Source organism: Lampetra fluviatilis, chromosome 32 (assembly GCF_964198595.1).
Source record: "Lampetra fluviatilis chromosome 32, kcLamFluv1.1, whole genome shotgun sequence".
Lineage (NCBI taxonomy): Eukaryota > Metazoa > Chordata > Hyperoartia > Petromyzontiformes > Petromyzontidae > Lampetra > Lampetra fluviatilis.
The window spans coordinates 8,997,176-9,019,348 of NC_136306.1; the positions used below are offsets into that span (position 1 = coordinate 8,997,176).

General features: G+C 47.0%; 1 protein-coding gene across 1 annotated transcript in view; it reads left to right on the plus strand.

The window, feature by feature from the left end:
- LOC144943728 (inositol 1,4,5-trisphosphate-gated calcium channel ITPR1-like) overlaps window positions 1-22,173 on the plus strand; it is a 152,009-nt gene that overhangs the window by 60,024 nt on the left and 69,812 nt on the right. The window contains exons 22-38 of the mRNA XM_078871507.1: window positions 919-1,075; window positions 1,844-2,049; window positions 2,749-2,872; window positions 4,678-4,732; window positions 5,409-5,574; window positions 5,991-6,185; window positions 6,758-6,820; window positions 7,720-7,857; window positions 9,151-9,276; window positions 11,446-11,646; window positions 12,436-12,687; window positions 13,722-13,847; window positions 14,816-14,944; window positions 16,075-16,195; window positions 17,122-17,312; window positions 17,836-17,984; window positions 19,248-19,359. Coding sequence (XP_078727633.1) covers window positions 919-1,075; window positions 1,844-2,049; window positions 2,749-2,872; window positions 4,678-4,732; window positions 5,409-5,574; window positions 5,991-6,185; window positions 6,758-6,820; window positions 7,720-7,857; window positions 9,151-9,276; window positions 11,446-11,646; window positions 12,436-12,687; window positions 13,722-13,847; window positions 14,816-14,944; window positions 16,075-16,195; window positions 17,122-17,312; window positions 17,836-17,984; window positions 19,248-19,359 — 2,511 coding nt within the window. The remainder of the gene's footprint in view (window positions 1-918; window positions 1,076-1,843; window positions 2,050-2,748; window positions 2,873-4,677; window positions 4,733-5,408; window positions 5,575-5,990; window positions 6,186-6,757; window positions 6,821-7,719; window positions 7,858-9,150; window positions 9,277-11,445; window positions 11,647-12,435; window positions 12,688-13,721; window positions 13,848-14,815; window positions 14,945-16,074; window positions 16,196-17,121; window positions 17,313-17,835; window positions 17,985-19,247; window positions 19,360-22,173) is intronic.

The window sequence follows — 22,173 nt, forward strand, 5'->3', positions numbered from 1 at the left end:
GCCGAGATTGGGATCTTGTGACTTGGCTTTGAAGCCTCTATGTTTTCCCCTGTGGTGGAGCCCCTCACGTTTCCGTCAGGACGCCCAGCGGGACACCATTGCTGTTGTGGAATGATGTTATGCTAAAATTATCCCATTTCTAACGCGAGTCTCAAAGTACAGCATTCCCTCATTATTCGTATGAGATGCATTCCGGAGATGCTCGTGAGGTAGCGAATGTTGCGGCCTACGATAATAGTGTGTGCAACGTCTGCAGATATTTTGAATGCTTACAGAAGTCTTCTTGGTTCGGTAAAGTCACATAGAAGGGAAATAATTAAATAATAAAACATAATAAAACACAATTCTCACGACGTTTCGGCTACAAGGCAAGTAGCCGTCCTCAGGTGAAGAATCCCTGCAGTCACGAAAGCTTTAAATCGACACTTACAGAAGTCCTCCAGCTCTCATCATTTTCATATCATCACTTCATCTCAATTTTCTCACAAAGCATTTTCTCTCATCACTATCTCTTCGCTTTCTCTCTCTCTTGATGCAGTCGTGTAGTGTTCCAGATGCGATTTGCGGATTGCCAAAATCGTGAAAAGTGAGGGAATACTGTATCCAGTGCCATTTATACAGATGGCCTGAGGTGAAGATCTTTTTTTGCTCGGTAAAAAAAATACACGAAATTGGCCTGCACGGTCGATGTTGTCTCCATCCGTAGGTGCCGTGTAACCCTTGGTCCTTGAGCATTTGGCCCAACGTGGTTCATTGTTGCCAACCAGGGTAGTATTTTATTTAGACTGCAGGGATCCCCTAAGAGCTTATGAAGCTCTTTCACAGATGTGTGGTGTTTCCCTAATATATATTTACGATATCTTAATTTCAATTGCAATTAGACGCTACTTAACTTTGTGTGTTGTGGTGGCTGTGCAGGTCGTGAGCCTGGCTCGGCAGCTGATCTACTTTGGCTTCTACAGCTTCAGCGACCTGCTGCGGCTCACCAGGACCCTGCTGGCCATCCTCGACTCCGTGCCGGCACCACGGCAGGCGTCCTGTGCGCCAGTGGACGCGGCGGCTGCCGGCCACTCGGGTAGGCGCTTTCAAGTCGAGGTTGCACGCTCTCTCTGCTCTCTGTATACGTGTTTTTGGATACGTACCCGGCCCGTCATTGTTTACCCGTTGGATGAATAAGGTACCACGTTTTGGGGGGGGGGGGAATCGACAGTGGTTGTCCGATGGAGGGCACGCACCGACGCCAACAAAAATGTGTTCTACCACCACTGACTCAAGGCCGTAAACAGGAGATAGACACCACCTCCAATGTTAGTTTGAGAAATATTTAACTTTGACTGTGTACGTGTTCATAATATATTATGAATAATATTGGTCGCGAAAGCCTACGTGTGTGTATGTGTGTTTGTGTGTATATATACCCTTGCCTTCTGTGCACTGTCCTCTGGAATACAATTTGTATAGGAATATATTTTAAAAAATGTGTGGCATGTCTATATATATAGATGTATGTGTGTGCATATGTCCTCGTATATGCTTGTGAGGAGCGGTAGTGTAGTAGTTACCACACTGTGCTACGTACATGGCCACCCGAGTGTGATTCCCGCTTGTGGCTAACATTCGTGACGAATATCAGAACCGGTTCTGTGTGCCCTCCCACAGTTTGACTGCGCGTCAAATGAGTACCTGGTGCGGTGTGTGTGCATATCTATCAGCACTGGGGAGACCAAGTTGGTCGGGCGTGGCGCTGGCCACATCAACCTCTGGTGAGGTTTAATAGGGTACTCTCTTCACCGTACCACGTCTTGGTTCTTTGTGTCACGAATCCCCTACGGCTGCCCCACAGCCAGCAGCAGCAGCAGCCGGGTGATGCGCTCGATCCACGAGGTGGGGGAGATGATGTCCCAGGTGGTGATGGGCGGGGAGGTGGTGTTCTCCGCCGGATCGGACACGCCGGACGTGGAAAGCAAGGCGGCGGGCGCGGCCGGAGAGCTTCACTCGGAGAGCCTCATCGTGATGGACACCAAACGCAAGGTCATCGAGATCCTGCAGGTACTGGTCGTTCTTCCCCCCCCCCTCCTCCTCCTCCCCTGCTGCTTTCCTCCCATAGCTAATAACATTCAATGTAGTAGTAGATTTTTACCCTTTAAACTGGTAGAAAACTGACACCTTTTATACAAGGCATCATGTTTGCAATAACCGCAACACAAACTGCATGTAACGAATCATCATTTCAATTCTTGATGGCGCTCTTAAGGATAACAATGTGCTTTGTTGTGTCATGCGAGTGTGAAACTCGATCAATTACGCTTTGCGGTTTACTCTTGGTTATCTGTGCGTAAGTTGTGTGGATTAAAGTGTTCTTGATGAAACAAAATAAGTGTTCTATTTCGATTTAAAGCTTTCGTGACTGCAGGGATTCATCGTCTTGGTTCTTTCGGTAAAGTCACGTAGAAGGGAAATAATAAAATAATAAAAATAAAACGTTATAAAATAATATAATAAAAAAATATTATTAAGTTACATTTTTATTATTATTTCCCTTCTACGTGACGTCACGTAGAACGGAAATAAAATAATATTAATAAAGTATTATTTTATTATGTTTTAATATAATAAAATTATATTTTATTATATTATTTAGCTTTATTTTCATTATTTTATTATTTCCCGAAAGAACCAAGAAGATGAAGTGTTCTATTATCTGAATTTCTGTGCGTACACGTATGCACGCTGCCCCCCCCCATCCAGTTCATCCTGAACGTGCGTCTCGACTATCGGATCTCGTGTCTCCTCTCCATCTTCAAGCAAGAGTTTGACGAGAGCAGCACGAGAGTAGCGAGCACTGACAGTGGCCAGAGAGCCCCTGCTGCACGTAAGTCAACGCCGCCCCCGGATCTGTCCCCCGCCCGGCCCACCCGATGGGAATCCCATCACGACGCCTCCATTAATACCAGAAAGCAATGGATGCAGCTCTGAAAGAATAAATAAATGGCATAATTAATATTCTTAGGTTTTTTTTTGGTAAAGTCACGTATCGCCTACCTAAAGTCACGTATCACCTGCGTGACTTTACCGAAAAAACCTAAGAATATGAATCCTTGCAGTCACGAAAGCTTCAAATCTGGCATAATTAATCCTTGAGTTTATGAACAGAGGGGTGGAGGGAGGCGACAGTCTTCCATGTGAAGCCACGTGTTTTATTTTATGAGAATACTTGGGGTCATCCTACAAATGCAGTGCATCTCACAACACCAGAACAAAAGGGGAATTTGAGATAATCGCTCTTGTGCAGTGATTGATAACCAAAAACGTTATATAAACAATAGAATCTAAAACGGTGGTTTCGAGGCTGTGGGAAGTGGTCTACAGAACTGGCACAGATACTGTGATTCCACGGAAAATAAAAAAAATTCCGAGATGGTAATTTTCCATAAATGTTGGGTGTTGGCTGTGGCCTATAGGTCCAGAAAGGTGTTGGGAACCATTGGTATATACAATTATACACACCAAATTAGAGGGCTACATTTTAAAACTAAGCTTTGCTTGAGGGTACTTTTGTATGTCTGCTTCATTGGAGTTAATTTCACACGCTGTCTGAAAATACATCTTTAATTTTGGTCTTAAAATTGGTGATTCCCAGGTGAAATGGCCCATGACTTTGGTGCCAATTTAAGGCACGGTTGCTTGATGATTGATCCAATTCACAGCGAGATGTGCCGTCGAGCAAAGGCTTAACGACGCATCAAGTCGTTAATTTTTATTGATATATTCACCGAAGTGTGTACATTTTTTGTGCAAATGTTGTTTGTAATGTGCTCATCTCACAACTCCATTCACTATTTGCCACTTGCATTAACCAGTGTAAAATATAAAAAATTGTAATTGCTTAATGCCAGGTGAGGTCGACTAATGGTTAAAACTACTAATACAGCCAAAACGTCAAGCTATGATTCGTGAATTAGCCATTTGGTTTGGCCATGCAATGATCTGCACTGTCCTTGAAGTTGATTGTTTTTGAGTTGTACGCCTTTTGGCGTCATCTGGTCCAACACCAATGGAGACTAGGCTCTAAGGAAAGCTGTCTCAGGTGTGGGCCAATCAACTTCAAAGACAGTGCATATCATTATCAGAGTTGTTTCTTTTTGTTTGCATTTTGACTGCTTGTGTTGTGGTTATTGCAAACATGATCCCTTGTATTAAGGTGTCAGTTTTGTACCAGTTGAAAGGGTAAAAACCCTATACTAAACCACGTTTTAGCAATTGGATTTTGACGTTTCGATTGAAACCGCACCAAGCATCTATCTTTAATTGTTCTGCAGCTTATCGGTGAGCTGAAGTGCTAATAATTGGCACGTGAAATTGTAAAGCTAGTGCAGGAATGCAATTGTTTTAAAATAATCGTTCTAAAAAATGTTTAATTAGGTGAATAGCGTCTGCAACAAGTGTGTGCTTAATTAAACATTTCAGAAGTTAATTTTCTGTTACGTTCCTAGACGCACAAAGGGATTTATACGTGGGATGTAAAATATGGGAACACATTAAATCAACAATTACCAGCTGCTGCTGCTCAAGTGTTTACATTATTTTCTCTCTGGGTAGTAACTTTCATGCTTGAGAGACATGTTGATGATTATTGTTGATTTTTAAATGCAATTTCCCCCCCCCCCTCCTCCACAGCTGTTTTGGATTTCGAAAGCATCAGTGACCAAGCGGAAGCCATGTTTAATGGGGTGTAAGTATACACGAGTATACTGCTCCTTCAGCAAATGAGCGCATCGGTGTAAATCGGTGGTGGGTAACCCTGCGCCCCTTTGGAGCCCCTCATTGTGGCCTGGTCTAAGTGTGTCTATGGGTGAAGCCTGGTATCTTGACGAGTGCACAAGCATGATGCCAAGCTTGCGGCCTATTGAGCTGAAGGGGAGGGCTGCACGTGTGGCCCACAAACTAGTCTAGGTTGCCCGTCACATTTGAAAAGGCCCAAGACTTTTATACCAGAGTAGTGCACTTAACGAAATTAAGAAATAGTTTAATGGAGGGGGTAATGCCATGGCATAAAGGTTGGTTCTGTGATCTCTTTCCTGTGGACGAAGATTGCAGAACTACTTCTAAGATTCGTCTGACCTTTTCAGCCATACACATGGTGGGGGGGTAGGGCGAATTTTATTAGATTTTTGTACATAGTCGCTTGTGATGCGGCGAAGACCAGTGCCCTTGACACACGCGCGAGAAGCCGGTTAAAATCACCAGCAGCTGTGAATACTGGATTCGAACTCTGCATCGGTGGCACCGGCTCTGTACCGAGTCACCTCCACGTGGAGATTCTATCACATTTATCAAACAATTTTCTGCAATTGTAAATGCACGTGCGGTTCGTGTCGTCACCTCGGTGGTGTCGTGGGGGTTGGCAGGGAGGAGAACGCGGCTCTGGACCTGGACGAGGAGGGTGGCCGCATGTTCCTGCGGGTGCTGCTGCACCTCACACTACACAACTACCCCCCCCTCGTCTCGGGGGCCCTTCACCTCCTCTTCAAGCACTTCAGCCAGCGGCAGGAGGTGCTGCAGGCCTTCAAGCAGGTGATTTCACCCCCCCCCCCACCACCCACCTGCTTCAGATTGAATGAAGCCCTTGTAATGTTTGGACACTTTGGGGGTTGCACAGGAAGAAATAAAAACTTCCTATAATGCGCCTTTTATTTTTCCAGAAGAGGCTCAAACCAAGACAGAGCATTGTACATTAAATGTGCTGGTCACATGACATGCGTGCAAGGCACACAGCGCCCATCGTGCTCTGCGTGACATTCATGCACGGCATAATGGGAGTTGTGCCTTCCTGCTGTTTGTGAGCGCACCTTTTGTGTGGCTCTATAGGAAAGTGTTTGGGGAATGGGATTGAATCGTGCCGGAAGATTATTATTTTTTTTTTTACCAAGACGTGTTGGATTTGAATTTGCATCGTCCCCCTCTCGCTCTCTTTCCTCGTGCTTGGGCAGGTCCAACTGCTGGTGACGAGCCAGGACGTGGAGAACTACAAGCAGATCAAGACCGACCTGGACCAGCTGCGCCTTCTGGTGGAGAAGTCGGAGTTGTGGGTCCACAAGGGGCGGCAGGAGGACGAGGAGGGCGGCGGGGGTGGCGTGGACCTGGGGGGCCCGTCTGGACTGGGCACCGATGGGGACACCTCGCAGGTGAGTGAGTGAGTGCAGAGTTGGCAATCTGATTTCAGAATCCTCCAACCCAGAACCGGCTAAAACGAGTATTTGTGGAGGGCTAACTCTCCAGCGCACGTAACATCAATGGACCCTGCTCGGGACGTGGAGCTTCAAATATTTAAGTCGATGCCCTTCCGTAAGTGTCCGGCTGACCTCCATTGACCTTGGTAATTGAACAATGGACATGGTCAGCGGGCAATTATAAAGACTCGTGACTTCATTAATTTGCTTTCACGAATATGTAGTGGGGATCTATTTTTTTTTTAGTTATTTACGTCATGTGTTCCATGATGTGCCTGTAACATCTGGCAACCCAACAGTAATTGTTAAATGCATAATTGCATGCTGCTAATTTAACGTGCTCGAATCTGTTTTTTTTTGACTGCCTTGAGTATTGTAAGAGTAATTGTATTCTGTTCAATAACATATTGCCATTAAATAAAAAATAATTAAGCGATGATGAAGTGAGTTTCTTAAGCTCTGATGCAATTGATGAAGACTCACAAATGCAATCCAAATAAAAAAAAATATCTCTTTATATTTTGTAGGCTGCAGACAAATCTTCACATACGAAGTCGGCTAACATCAAAAACTACACCACGATCCAAGAGGTAAGACTTTGTCATTTCAAAGTCCACCGGAATATTTAATATTTCTGCTCCCTGCCCCATGAGCTTTGTGGTTGGGGGGGGGGGCTCCTCTCGCAGTAGATTGACAAAAGGGTTGTTTATGTAAATCGCGTCTTGTGGTGGCACTGCAGATCTTGGCACTGTGGAAGGGTTTTGCCATAGAAGCCCCACACATGGGCAAGTGGAAAAAAATCCAAAAGGACACCTAAGAATGGACAACATAGAGCGTAACCTACACTTTGCGACCAATATTATCCATAATAACGTTTTTTTTTTTACTACATCTAACACCGAAAAAAACCCTTTATTTAACGAAGCCAAAGAGAAATGTTGACGCTGCGTCGGCACAGACAACAGACAACTCCACACGTGCGTCAATAACCCTACCTGTTTAAAAAAAAAAAAATCTGTAGCGGGCAATGAGGGCCCCCCCCACCCTTTCATAGCAGAGAGACGAACCGAAGACGAACGTCGCTCGACCCCAGTGGTGTGAATTTTTTCGATTTAAAGCTTTCGTGACTGCAGGGATTCATCTTCTTGGTTCTTTCGGTAAAGTCACGTAGAAGGGAAGTAATAAAATAATAAAAATAAAACATAATAATAAACTAATTCTCACGACGTTTCGGCCACAACGCAAGCAGCCGTCCTCAGGTGAAGAATGAAACACCACCAAGCTTGGAGTGTATATTTAAGCTGGGTTGGAGGGGGGGGAAGAAGAGCGCCTTGACAAAATAATTTGCATATCAAGAGGAATTTAGCACATTTATGGCAAATGCGTAGGAGGTTGGTCGGGGGGGGGGGGGTTTCAAAGTCATTATGTCCCCAGCGGTGTGCGTGTACACGAGTCTTGCGCGCGCCCTTGCCGCCCGCACGCCCCACAGGTGCTGCAGCGGCTGAGCAAGCTGTGCATGCAGGACGGCTCGAGTGGGCGGCGCAACCGCAAGCAGCAGCAGCGGCTCCTCCGCAACATGGGGGCGCACAGCGTCGTGCTGGAGCTGCTGGAGATACCCTACTCCAAGGTTGGCAATGCCCTCCATTTGCGTTTGTTGTCTCTTTGTCGGCTACATATTATTAACATTCCTTCCCTTTGATAATTGTTTTTTTTTACCCTTCTATCTGGCAACAAAACTGACATCTTTTTTACAAGGAGTCATGTTTACATAGACCACAATACCTGCAGTCATAATGCAAACAAAAAACATAACTCTGATAATATATGCACTGTCCTTGAAGTTGATTGGTCCACACCCGAGACAGCTTTCCTTAGAGCCTAGTCTCACATGGGTTGGACCAGATGACGCTACCCCCATCCCCTCCCTTTGATGCTGCTAATCCTGCATAATGCACGGGCATAATATGACTTTGAAACCCCCCGCCCACCTCCTACGCATTTCCCATAAATATGCTAAATTCCTCCTTGATATGCAAATTCTTTTGTCAAGGCACTCTTCTTCCCCCCTCCAACCCAGCTTAAATATACGCTCCAAGCTTGGTGGTGTTTCATTCTTCACCTGAGGACGGCTGCTTGTGTTGTGGCCGAAACGTCGTGATAATTATTTTATTATGTTTTATTTTTATTTTATTACTTCCCTTCTACGTGACTTTACCGAAAGAACCAAGAAGATGAGTTGTCTGTTGTCGGGTTGCTTTTTTTGCAAGGCCTCTTGACGATCGGGCCTGCCCTTCATGTCCATCGTGCAATTCGATCAATTGTCGATTTGGGGTGGGGGCGGGGGGGGGGTGCAGTCAGAGGGGGGTGATGATTTTATTTGTGACTATTAACATTGTGGTCTTCAGTGGCTGGAGGTTGTTCATGCGAACCCGTTCACATGTAAGGGGAGAATTGAAAATATTTGGTTTCTTCACTCGAGATTTGACTAATGCTTCTTGAGCTTATTAATCCGTTTAATTTTTATTAATTGTTTTTGTTTAAAGCCAGACGAGGTTACTTCATCACAGCTTCCTCTGCCTGATGGGTCTTGCGCAGAGAATTTATCTGGCAACAGACAATCCACATAAATGTGGGGCTTGACACTGGAACCTCCAGGCAGAGTTACTGATTTTCTATTGAAAGAAACCATTAAAATAGTCGCGTAAGGTGCGGTTAAGAACCATTCCCACGTCTTCCGAGACATCTGGTCAGTGTGGAGGAAGAGGCCCAAAATAGCCTCGATAGGGGGAGAGTGGTGGGTTTCAGAACCCTCCCAAGAACAGAGGGCGCTCATGCCAGCAGTGGAGTAAGCTCGTGATGTCAGGGCAGTACCATTTACCACCTTTACCATCTCTACATACACGCACACAAAAAAACACAGGCAGAAGACTTCCGAATGAATGACATCATGAGGCTGGCCCACGAGTTCCTGCAAAACTTCTGCAGTGGAAACCAACAGAACCAGGCACTGCTCTACAAACACCTGCATCTCTTCCTGAGCCCCGGGGTGAGTTTGGCGCAGTGCGTCCAAGTTTATTTCGTTATATTTTAAACCAGGTAAGACCTCAAGAGACCAGGCCTGTCTCGTTGGCAGAATGTCACCTCCTAGGGCATTCCTCTGCCAGTAGGGGGGGGGGGATTTGGGAGGCGATGTTTGCTAATTGTAAAATCCCAATTGAGTGATTTGCGGGTTATTTTCGAATTCGACAATCGTGGATCGTGATGCCGGCACACAAACGAGCCTGCTCTTGTGAATGATGTCAAGGGGATATTTTTAATTTCCACTGAAGCAGATGGCGAGTAGTAGCACCATTATCGTTTTGTTGTATTTTCCCCCACACCTCCGATTTAGCATGGTTGGCTATGTACGGTGCGAAAATAAGTTCTACATACATCCATTAAACCTGCAGTAGTAACCAGGGCGGCCACTGGATTCGAACCACGAACCTAGCAAACGTGCTGCGGCTGGGCCGTGTCATAGGCCAGTTGGGAACTTCCAACCAGGTGGGGGGGTGGGTGGGTGGGGGGAGGAATGGAGGGGGACGACGACATCATAAACATTTCCATATTGTTCACGTCATGGCTCAAGTTTTCTACTGCATGCGCTTCGGAAGTACGTTTTGGCCAGTCAAGCGGTGTGGCAATAACAATTAACGTCACAAAGAAATTAATGACAATTAATACTAAAAGTACCTTTCAGACGCTGTGCAGAAACGACTTTCTATCGCGCAATGCGGGGGAGACGGTGTCGTAGAGACGAGCCGCAATGAGCAATTACATAACTTTAAACCATAAAATGAAAAATCGGGTTCAAATTGGGTAATTGATTTAATACCGGAATGTCCCATACAGCCAGGACTGTTCTCTCAGCTCATCATTGTCAAATTAATCATCTGTTCCACGTCGAGACCATAATTAATGTTCGCCCAAAAATAATTCAAAACCCGAGACCCTCCCTTGTAATCAAGTGCTAAGCAGGTTAATGGAACGAGGGACTCCCCTGGGTAAGCGTCGTCCAGGCTTCTCCTTGTCCACACCGGAACGCAAATGTGCCACGGCGTTCCCCGTGGTTTGTAAATGACTGACTGCCCCTCCCTCTCCCCCCACACCCTGTGCGAGTACAACTCCAAACTGGGTTGTTGATTAAATTGGCCTCGTCCCCGCTGTTACATCCAGCAATGCAGACCTGCCATGTCGTAAATGTATACATAATCACGTTTCTCCTTTTTGCAAACGGTCGTAACCAATTGCACTTCAAATGTATACCGAATCGCATACGTTTTCGTGGTTGAAGAAAGACTAGGACGTGGGGTGAAAGTTCAGATGTTGGTGAAATGTAAGACATCTTTTTTTTCCAGACTTGTGGTGATCATGGAACGGTCTGGACCACTTTTGGCAAACTGGTTTCCGTTTGGAATATTCGGTCCAGGCCAGATCCACATGACTAGAATTATCATTCTATTCAAGCAGTTGTGAAGATGATGTTTTTTATGCAGTGGTTGTCATTAGTATGCTATTAACCTGGGTGACCTGAGTTCAATTCCATGCCATGGATAACAGCAATGGTGACTGATTATCTGAACCAGTCCTGGACCCCTCACACTCCACTGTAACCATCAAGCACAGGCCAGCCTGGACTGACACGATGTGGGGGAAGGCCTTCATTCAGCAGTGGGATTGACAAAGGGGACCCTTTAAAAATGTATCCTAAACTTTTACTCCGTTTTAAGGCACTCTTCCAGGAGGTTATTGAATTTGAATAATTACTTAAAAAGAGATTCGGCCAAACAATTCAATTACATTTTGAACACGTGCGCACGCTCTGTCTTCACAAAATGAAGCATCCATTCCGAACCCTTTGGCGATCTTCTTTGTCACCATTATCATCCTCTATATTGAAAACGAGTTTGTCAGAAGTTTTTTTTTTGTATTTAGTTTGTTTGTTCTTCCCCCACACCTCCCTGATTTTATCACGGTCGACTACGTACGATGCAAGCCCACTCTCCCCCCCACCCTGCTTTAAACCCAGCTGCAGAGTGTTCAGGAATGAGATCCATAGAGTTTCTGTACCCCCCCCCCCTCCCCACGCATCTTGATTTGTGCTCTGTACCGGGCTCCTTTTTGTAAAAAAATATATGTATTTCCTCTTCCCTTTTGCCTCTGGCCCTCATTGCAGCTTTTGGAGGCGTGCACGATGCAGGCCATCTTCCTGAACAACACGCAGCTGTGCGGCGAGGTGACGGACCGCGTGGTGCAGCACTTTGTGCGCAGCATCGAGACGCACGGCCGCCACGTGCAGTACCTGCGCTTCCTGCAGACCGTTGTGCGCTCCGAGGGCAAGTTCAACAAGAAGTGCCAAGACCTGGTGATGGCTGAGGTGAGGGGGAGTGGGGGAGATGGGTTGTGTGGGTGGGTGCCCCCAGCCCATCTCTCCTAGCCCACCCGTGCACTGCATCTCGGTGTGTTTTGGGAATTTCAGAAATTGACGTGTGTCAAAAGTGCTTGGTCAAGGGCGAAGCGCCACCCCCGCCGCCTGGCTCTGTCCCAAATCGCGTTTCGGTGTCGTCGTAATCTGCAGCATTGAAAGCGTGATGTTAAAGGGAGTGGCACGTCGCTGCTGGTGAAAGCGCCTCAACCTGTTAGAGGGAGCTCGAGCGAGAACTTGATCTGCTCTTCCATGTTGTATGTACGCTGAACTTTTTCGCACCGTGCTAATCGTAAGTTGCTGGGGGGGGGTGGAAGGACCACAAACTAACCGCAAAAAGCCGTTCTAAAGAAATAGTTTTTAAATCCTTTATATTAAGTTCGCTTGCTTGCTTACGACCGTGCAAATCTTTCGGTCGTTTTTTAACCCACTTCCCGTGATCCATTCGAGCTGACATTTTCCACACAGACTGGTTGTGCGTGACAATTAATGTTCGTTAAAATTTTTTTCCAACATTTTACACTTTTTAGGACAAAAATATTATATTGAATTACCAATTGCTTAATGGTGCAATGCAACCATCTGACCCATAGGTATCAGCCATCTCAAGCCAGAGGACGAGAGGACTCTAGCCGCCACGCATATAAAGGATTTATAGTGAAAAGCTTTGTTTTTACGGGTTATACTTGTTTCAACCTCTAAAACGCCGCTTGTTGTGTCGCGCGCTGTGGAACCCCGCAGTTGGCGAGCGCCGGCGAGGAGGTGCTCGTTTTCTACAACGACCGCACGTCCTTCCAGACGCTGCTGGGGCTCATGTGCTCGGAGCGCGAGCGCGAGGACCGCGCCGGCGCACTGGCGTACCACATCACGCTCGTCGAGCTGCTCGCCTCCTGCACCGAGGGCAAGAACGTCTACACGGAGATCAAGTGCAACTCTCTGCTCCCGCTGGAGGACGTCGTCCGTGTGGTCGTGCACGAGGACTGCATCCCTGAGGTGCTGCAGGGTTTTTGGTGGTACAGTGATCCCTCGTTTATCGCGGTTAATGGAGACCGGAACCCCTCGCGATAGGTGAAAATCCGCGAAGTAGGATTGGCCCCCTAGGAATTTCCGTGTGTGTGTGTGTGGGTACCAGAATGTTTAAAATATGTATATTTATACTTTATATACATATATATATATATTTTACTTAAATCTATTTAATTATAAAACCTTAATATTATACATTCACTCTCTCTCTCATACGATACGTATTATGGTGTTCTACACTCACCAATGACAGTAGTATCTTGAAACTTGACTCCAGTAACGATGACGATGACAATGACGACGATGACAGACCTGTGCAGTTCGATGAATGTGATGATGATGTTACTGCACAGGTATAATGAGGCCTTTAAATCAGTTCGAAAAATCCGCGATGCACTGAGGCCGCAAAACTTGAACCGCGAAGTGGCGAGGGATTACTGTACATGTTTGTGTCATTTATTGTGACAATTCCGTCAGTTCCTATGATCACTGTTTGATTGCTTTCATGGCTTTATTTTGGTGATTTCGATAAGTTTATTGGTTTTAGCCATGTTTGTTTTGTCGTATGGAGTAAGACTGATGGTCTTAATCTAAGTTGTCTTGTGGTTGTTGTTGTTTGACTTGCATCCCACTGGGATTTTTGCACACAGCATTGGTGTACGGTGTTTTTTCTGCAATATTTAGCTGTCTTTTCTTGGATTTTCTGTTTGCACTTAGTCACATATTCACTTTTAGATGTTTTCTTGTTCATGTTTTTGGTTTTTGTTTGTTACGGTTGCACCCGATTTCAAGAGCCGAATGGCTGACAGGGCTATACCTAATAAATGAACTTGAACTTGATCTGCCCTGCCCTGCCCACCTCCCCCACCCCCTGGCCATCCTGCCACAGTTTCAAGCGCACGTAGCCTGGCACGAGCGCCGTGGTGACGCCCACCGCCACTTGGTGGCGAGCGGCGGTTGTTGTAAATTACAAAATAATGCGCGGCGGGTGTGCGTGGCAGATCAAAATCGCGTACGTCAACTTTTTAAACCACTGCTACGTGGACACGGAGGTGGAGATGAAGGAGATCTACAACAGCAACCACATGTGGAACCTCTTTGAAAGCTTCCTCGCCGACATCGCCACGGTAAGAACGTTGTGGTGACGCGCGCCGGGGTGGGAACGCTCCGTCGGCTCGGTGCTCGTGAGAATCTGAATATTTATTCTTACTGGAGGAATCCAATGTTAGCTAATGAAAGCTGTGTTTTTTCTTCACAGATTCTATTTGTGATTTCTGATGGGGGGTGGGGGGGGTGGGGGGGGGGTGGTTTGAATGTAGTGCCGGCATATTTATATGGCTAATTTCAGAATTGCATCATAACCCATTCGTTTTCGAATGGTTGTCACGTAATTCGGAGTTATTGGCCACCTTAAAGGAACTGCTAAAGCTAGGCCTACCGACAGGTGACGTATCTAATCCGAGCCCGTGGACTACAACCAACAACATTAGCATGCAAGCTGGCAGACCAATGCATTAAGGGTGCATTTATTTTTGATAGGGGGATTCGAGCGCCCGAAGAAAATGTGTTTGCAGAAAACAAATTGCGACTCTCATTGTATCCACTCAATGCGGGGACCAGCAGGCTCATGTAGAGGTCCGTTCCAGGCTTAATAGGTACTCTCTTGACAGAAATTCCCCCTCTAACCAGTCTGGCATGCCTATGTAGGGCATACTCTTAGGTTTGTTTTTCGGTAAAGTCACGTAGGTAAAAAATAAATAGTAAAAATATAATTAAAATAATAATAGAAATATCCCCCTTCCCCTCCCCCCTTAAACTTGTATTTAAGAGCTTGACTCTTGGAATTTTGCCTCACTTGAGACAGTAAATTTAGCTGTGACGGTTCCCACCTGATGACGGAGACTTGTGTTGCCTCCGAAACGTCATGATTTATTCTTTTATTTCTATTATTATTTCAATTATATTTTTTATTATTATTTTTACCTACGTGACTTTACCGAAAAACCTAAGCGTATGAATCCTTGCAGTCACGAAAGCTTCAAATCTAGAATCGTGTCGGGCATCTTCATCTTTCGCTTTTGAATGTCCGTCATAGGTGTGCAGCCCCAAGAAGCAGCGGACGCATGGCGACATCGCGCTGGAGACGTACGTCTCGGAGACGATGATGAGCATCGTCTCCTCGTTCTTCAGCTCCCCCTTCTCCGACCAGAGCACAAGTCTGCAGGTCTGACGGCTCGCCACGCTATCGCACCGCAGCGGGGTTGGCATGGGCTCTCTGGTACAAGAAGTACAATGGGCTCAGGTTTCCCGCCGTGCACTATCTCCGTCGGCTCTCGCCTCGCAATTTCCACGTGTCGATGGCTTTGAATTTTGAATTCGCACTTCTGGTACAATGCAGGTCCGGGTGGGGAGGGGGCAGGGCACGCACGCGCGCACACCCGCCAATCGCAGCCACCTGACTACGAAACTTTTCTTTTGACTGCGACTCAACACGAGCCCAGTACAAAGCACCGGTCACAGTACGAGGGAGGAACAGAAACTCCGCGAGCGAAAAACACGAGATCGGTGTGCCAGTGCTTAACGAGGGGGAACATTTCAAGTTCTCTGCCCCGCCCAAGCGGGGACATGAAAGCTTGTATGGGGGGAGGGAAGGATGAGGGGGAAGGATGACTAACATAATGGGGGTGTAGAGAGGGGACCTGACTTTGCCACCCCAACAGTCGCCGCCCTGGGCAAACTGCTCCGTTGCCCATGTCTCAAAGCTGGCAGTGCCAGGGCCCCCCCAGCCCAACCACCAGTGCTTAACACCCCCCACCCTTCACCGCTGCCTGTCTGTGGCTTGCCACCTTGGCCCCAGTGCAGTTTCACCGCCTGGACATGCAATCGCTATGCCACTGCTTGCACAGTGGGACGTGTGTGACTGCCTTGCAAAAGATTGCCTGGTGGCTCTGGGGTAAGGACCCTGAGCCAGTACCACTGAGATCTTGAGTCTAAATATGTGATTCATCAATCTGAGATTTAACGGCTTTCTAGTGTCCTTGGGTTGATGTTCTCAGCCCAGTTGCAAATTATCGCACGCAAAAAGTCAAGGTAATCTTTCCACTTAATTTGGCAAATTTCTAGCTGTGAGAATGTAAATGTTACTTTTGCTACGTGACGAACGTTCCTCCTTGCTCCACGTCTCATCAGGTGTGCACGCACGGGGGGTTGAGAGCCGTCGGTTTTAGCTCGTGTCATTAATCCGCATTCGCTTGCATCTCTTGGCCCAGCACGCGCTCTACAGCCAAACGGGGGGGGGGGGGGGGGCCGCCCGAGTCGTCGTAATGCTCTTTGTCTTCGTTACGCGTCCCGCAGGCACGGCAGCCGGTGTTTGTGCAGCTCCTGCAGGGCGCGTTCCGCGTCTACCACAGCCAGTGGCCGACCCTGATGCAGAAGGCCAGCGTGGAGGGCTGCATACGCTGCTTGGCAGAAGTCGGTCGGTACTCCGCTGAGACCACGATTCATTTATCGGCTTTATTCGGACGTGACTGCGTGCGCCACGGTTTCCTGCATCCGTCACACCCTGTTTGATTTGAAAACAACTAATTTTCTATGTTGACAATTTATTTTTTTGGAACCACTTCTTGTGTTTAGTTTGTCTTTTCCCCCCCGCACCCCCGATTTGTAGCATGGTTGGCTGCGTACGGTGTTTAATAATAAGTTCTACACACAATATTCTTCTTGTCTTGCCAGGTTATTCAAATTACATGAAGGTTTCTCCACTCTTCTCGGCCTGTCTTGCCACAACTTCCCTCCATCTCATCCGTGGCTGTGCTCTTTATCTCTTGTCTGTCATTTGAACCCGGCCGATCAATTTTTCCCTTTTCCATCCGTCTCGTGCGATCAAACCGTCGCAATGTCGTTTGGATTTCTACACTCCCGTGGTTGGTAAAATTGGGGGGGGGGGGGAAATTTACAAAATTCTCATCATCCATAATCAATGTGTGATTTGAATTGTGACGAACCACTCGGTGCCTCTGGATGAGCCAATCTACATTGCTCCATATCTGGCATGGATGTCTTATCTTGGCAGATTTACTCCTTTCGTGACTGCAGGGATTCATCTTCTTGGTTCTTTCGGTAAAGTCACGTAGAAGGGAAGTAATAAAATAATAAAAATAAAACCTAATAAAATAATTCTCACAACGCAAGCAGCTTCCCTTCTACGTGACTTTACCGAAAGAACCAAGAAGATTTACTCCTCTTTGCTATCGTCTCTTCTCGCAACATGTCCCCTGCCTAAGCTTGCTCACTTTTTTTTTGACCAATGAAAATTACGTATTTTTTTTTACATAATGTCTTCCCCCAGTCCAAAACTTACATTTTTGCAAATTATTTTAATAAAATTGTCTTTTCGCACAGCGAAAAGCCGCACCATAGCGATCCCCGTGGACCTGGACAGCCAGGTGAACTCGCTGTTCCTCAAGCCGACGCACCTGGTGCAGAAGACTGCGTTGAACTGGAAGATCAACGCACGGGCGTGCGCAAGGGGGGCACGGGAATCCATCAGCTCTGCCTCCTGGGACTACCGCAACATCATCGAGCGCCTGCAGGTGCGAGGGCTGGCCTGTTGCCGGTGGGGGAGGGGGGAGGGTGTTGGTGTTGGTGGATCCGGGCCCAATGAGTGGAAAAAGACAAAACAACCTTGTTAAAATCTTAACTGGGGGAGGGTGGTTATTATTGTGAGGTTCGGTGCGGCTGAAGCACGCTGCTAGCAATGAGCCTTTGTTGTGTAGACTGGTTGAACTGGGAGGTTCCAAGAGTTGTTAAGGTTGCGGCTGATGTAAAGGTGCGTGTAAATGGGACGCAAGCTTCCTTGTGTTGCCTCCGAAACGTCGTGATTTTTATTTTATTTTTTATTTTACTTTCATTAATTTTAAAATTTTACCAACGTGACTTTACCGAAAAACCTAAGAATATGAATCCTTGCAGTCACGAAAGCTTCAAATCTAGAATTGGGGGGAGGGTGGTTGAGAATGGTAGTCGAGGAAGAGGTCATGGATATTGGAGGAGGTCAGAGGTGGGATTTACTGCGGGGCACGGCTTGAGCCCCGCCGCGTGCATCTCTGCTCGCAGGACATCGTGTCGGGCCTGGAAGTTCAGCTGAGGCCGCTGGTGCTGGCTGAGCTCTCGGTGCTGGTGGACGTGCTGCACTTCCCCGAGCAGCTGTTCCCCGAGGGCTCGGAGGGACGCGACAAATGCCAGAGCGGAGGCTTCATCTGCAAGTAAAGCTCCGGCCGCAACTGGCGAACGTTCCTCCGGCCCAGCTCTCCCCGGCGTGTTTTCGGGTCATGCCCCCCCCCCCTTCCGCGGTTCGCATCACATCCCTGGTGGGGCTGACTTGGTTGCAGGCTCTTACTTATCGAAGTGAGGAATCTCATCATGAGACCTCCTTTGCCAGTACCAAAATATACTAATAGGGTTTTTCCCCTTTTTTTTTTCTGGCAACAAAACTGACACCTTTTACAAGGAATCATGTTTACATTAACCACAATACTTGCAGTCAAATGCAAACAAAAAAGAATACTCTGATAATTTATGCATTGTCTTTGAAACTGATTGGTCCACACCAGAGACAGCTTTCTTTAGAGCCTAGTCTCATATGGTGTTCGACCAGATGACGCCGAAAGGCGCACAGTTCTAAGACAACGCACTACCAGAGTAATGAGAGCTCGGGGTGAGCAGCTACATCATGGGACCTCCTTTGCCAGCACCAAAATATTAGAAGTGAGGAATGTTGCGCGAACGTAAAATCCAAAAGTATCGAAATTCTGTTGAGACCTTAACGCGAGTGTGGAACCTAGACCAGCAACACAGTGTGGGTCGGGCTGCATGTGGCAATGTTGTGGCTCGAAATGTGGTGGTGGCCACGGTGGGTTGGTGGCATAGGAGTCGGCACGACCCGCACACCCCCCACCCCAAATGGGGCGATGTTGACTACCTTGCCTGGTATACAGGAGGTTGTGGATTTTATCCTGATCCTGGCACCTGTTTGGAGGGAGTTTGCGTGTCCCTCTCCCCTTGGTCGTGTAGATGTATATCTGGGTCCTTCGCTTTTTCTCCCTCCACATTTTAGATGCATGCGTTTTAGAGTATTTGGCTGCTATTAGATATCCACGTGATAAGCCACTTTGTTGAGCTATCATTTGTGGCCAGGTCACTTCTGAAAAAGAGCTGTATAGCTCGGTGTGCCTTGCCTGGTAAAATTAAAATTGTTTAATAGTTTAGCTTAATAGATCCTGGGTTTTAACCATTGAAGCCAACTGTTAATTCCACTCTCTTGAAATGTAGGGTAGTGGTCATGACATGACTGTTAAACTAATATTTTCATTTCTCAGAGCTGGAATTTAGCCATGAAGAGCTTCGCTTAACCAAATAATGTGGCTGGACTTTTAACCTCGGATCTCAACGGTGTCAAAACGATTTTACTACTCCATGAAGGCAACGGAGGGGGGTAGCACATCTTGTTTCCTCCTCCCTGTTCCAAGGCTCATCAAGCACACAAAGCAGCTGATGGAGGAGAACGAGGAGAAGCTGTGCATCAAGGTGCTCCACACGCTGCGGGAGATGACCCAACAGGACCTGGACTTCAAGGAAAAGGTGGGTGGGGGGATGTTAGGTGTGTCGGTTAAAGGAGAGGGGTGGTGTGTTTTTGGAGAGTGAGGTGAGAGTGGTGGTGGTGTAAGAGTTTGTTGGGTTGGTACGAGAGAGTCACCCATGCTTCCATCACCCGGAGTAGTTTGTGTGGTGTTCATTCGGCTGGGTGTGGTGGGTGGGTGAGGTGTTGGCATAGTGGTCGTAATTCCAGGTGGGTGGTTTCGGAGTGTGCATGGGTTGATTGTTTCGGAATGTTGGCGAGGTGATGAGTTTTCCGCAATTGCCAAGTTTATGATCAAACAATTGTCCATTTCACGAAACTTGGTACGCTTACCAAATAGTTACTATTTAGTTCTATGAAGATGCGGGTGGGTAGATGAGTGAATAAGTGATTTTAAGAGTGGATTGATTCCTCTGGTGGGTGGATGGGCAGGTGTGTGTCTGTGCACCACAACGAGCAGAGCGCCGGGCGGCTAAAACACAGCAGGTAGTCGGGGGCACAGGTGATGCATCTGCCAGTCATTTCAGTTGGTCAGGCCATGGGAAGTGGGTCTGTCCCGTGACGTCCTGCAAAACGGCCTTAACGTGCACATAGCCTGGCACAAATGCCACGGTGACGTCACCGTCACTTAGTGCCCAGTGGTTGCTGCTGCTAGAATGTGAGTGTAGTAGACACGAGTGGAGGCCAACTCGGGGTTAGTGGAGTGAGCCGTCACCTTTTGCACAACGTTTATGAAAAATGTAGCTCAGCTGAAACTGACGTGTGACCAAGTCCCCTCCCTGATCACCCCCCCCCCACCCAGCCTGTGCTCTCTGCCTTTCCACTTCTGCCGTTCTTCTCCGTCTCGTATGGTGATTGGTTGATTTGTTAAACCCTAGCTTGTGAATGGTGAGAACCAAGAAGCGGTGTTGGGGTGGGGGGGGTTTGAAAATCAAAGCGTTGATTGTGATGCCGATCTCCGGCATCTTTTGAGGGGTACACCCTTGGCATCGCTTGAACGCTTGGCAAAGATAAAAACGATCCACAGAGGGCAGCCTTGTCAAGCACACGTGCTTGCGTTAGGACCACGTTTTGAATTTATGCGTGGGGAGCGGTGGCGCAGCGGCGAGCGCACTGCACTACGAACCCGGCGACCAAAGTTCGATTGCAGCCAACATCGGTAACGAATATCCGAACCGGGTCGAAGGGCTTCCCTAGGTTGACTCGGCCTCAAATGAGTTACCTAGTGTGGTGTGTAAACATCAGCATGAGTGAGATGACAAAGGTGGCCCGGCATGGTGCTGGCCACCCACCCCCTCGTGTGTTGTACGGGCCTTAATAGGTGCTCACGAGAACAGTACTTGCCCCAAAAGTCTTTTTTAAATGCTATAAGGTGGCATTTTTATAAATGTGATTGTGTAATTTACACACGAACATTTTTGTGTTGTGAAATTATGTGCTCATCACCTATGATAATGCATTACCGTTTGTCCGCTTTTTTCCAATGCAAACTGGCTATGTTTGTCTGTCGGTGATAAAGAATATTCCAGGCATAACTGGCCTGGTCTAGTGGTGCTATAGTGTGCACATCGTGAGCGTTATTATACGTGTGCACTTAATGAATGTGAACAATATGGGGCACACTTTTTTTTTTATTGCGCTTTTTACTTATTTACAAGTAATGTTGAAAGTGTAAATAATGCATTGACTCTGGCTATCTCCATCCTCTCAGTCTGACATTCAGTCATGCTAACTGCCATGAAGATGATCCAATATATGTAACATTTTCATGTTAACGTGTTTGCAACTAGGCACTTGCTATATGGCAAATCAATCATTGATGAAGCTCACTCGTGGCCTATGTGGCTTTCATCCTAATAGATAAAAAAAAAAACTTTCCATTAAATTATGGCACCCAATTGATGCGCTGTCAGCTTTAAAACGGTCTCTCTGCTAATCGTCATCGCTACTACATTATCTATTTTACCAGGTAAGACCCACTGATCGATATAGCTCTTTCAGAAGCGACCTGGCCACACATGATCGTGGACATTCAGGGCAGCAAAAATACTCTAAAATGCATGTTTCTAAACCATGCTCAGTAAATTGCTGGATGAAAGCCCCTCCCCCCTGAGCTTGTGGTTACTGTTGCACGTATCTTTATGTTGCCACTAGATGGCAGATGCATCACACTTATCAAAAAAGATGGCAGGAGCCCGTGGGCAACCGCACGAGAAGTGTCCAAGGTGTAGAGGCCTCTTCGTGCGGACGACTGCTGTATGGACTGAACTGTGGCACTTTACGAGTGGGCAGAACGACAACGGCCAGTTGATGCGTTGACTCAAGGCCCCCCCCCCCATCTCTCATGCTGGGCGGTTGATTTTTAAATCGGCGTTAAGTAGGAATTGACTGGGGTGCCGTCGTGGCGAGATGTTAACTACCTCGCCGTTATACAGGACGTAGTGGGTTCGATCCCGACCGTGATGATGCTTGTATATTTAGAGTTTGCATGTCTCTTTCCGGTTTCGTGTGACTTTTTCGCCGTGTCCTCTGGGTTTTCCCTCCACGTTTAGAAACATGCGTTTTAAATTTCCACGTAATGAGCTACTTCGTTCAGCTATCATTTGTGTCCAAGTCTCTTCTAGAAAAGAGCTATATAGCTCTTATCTGTTAAAATACAAAATTAGTTCAGATTTTAGAGTTGAGCATGTATTTGTGGACATTGGGGATAAATGTGGCAACTGTTGAGTTAAATAACCCGTGACAAGTCTCATCCGAAATGCCTGTGCCTGTCTGGTGCCAAAAGTGCTGATGTAAGATCATAAAGCAATGTGTGT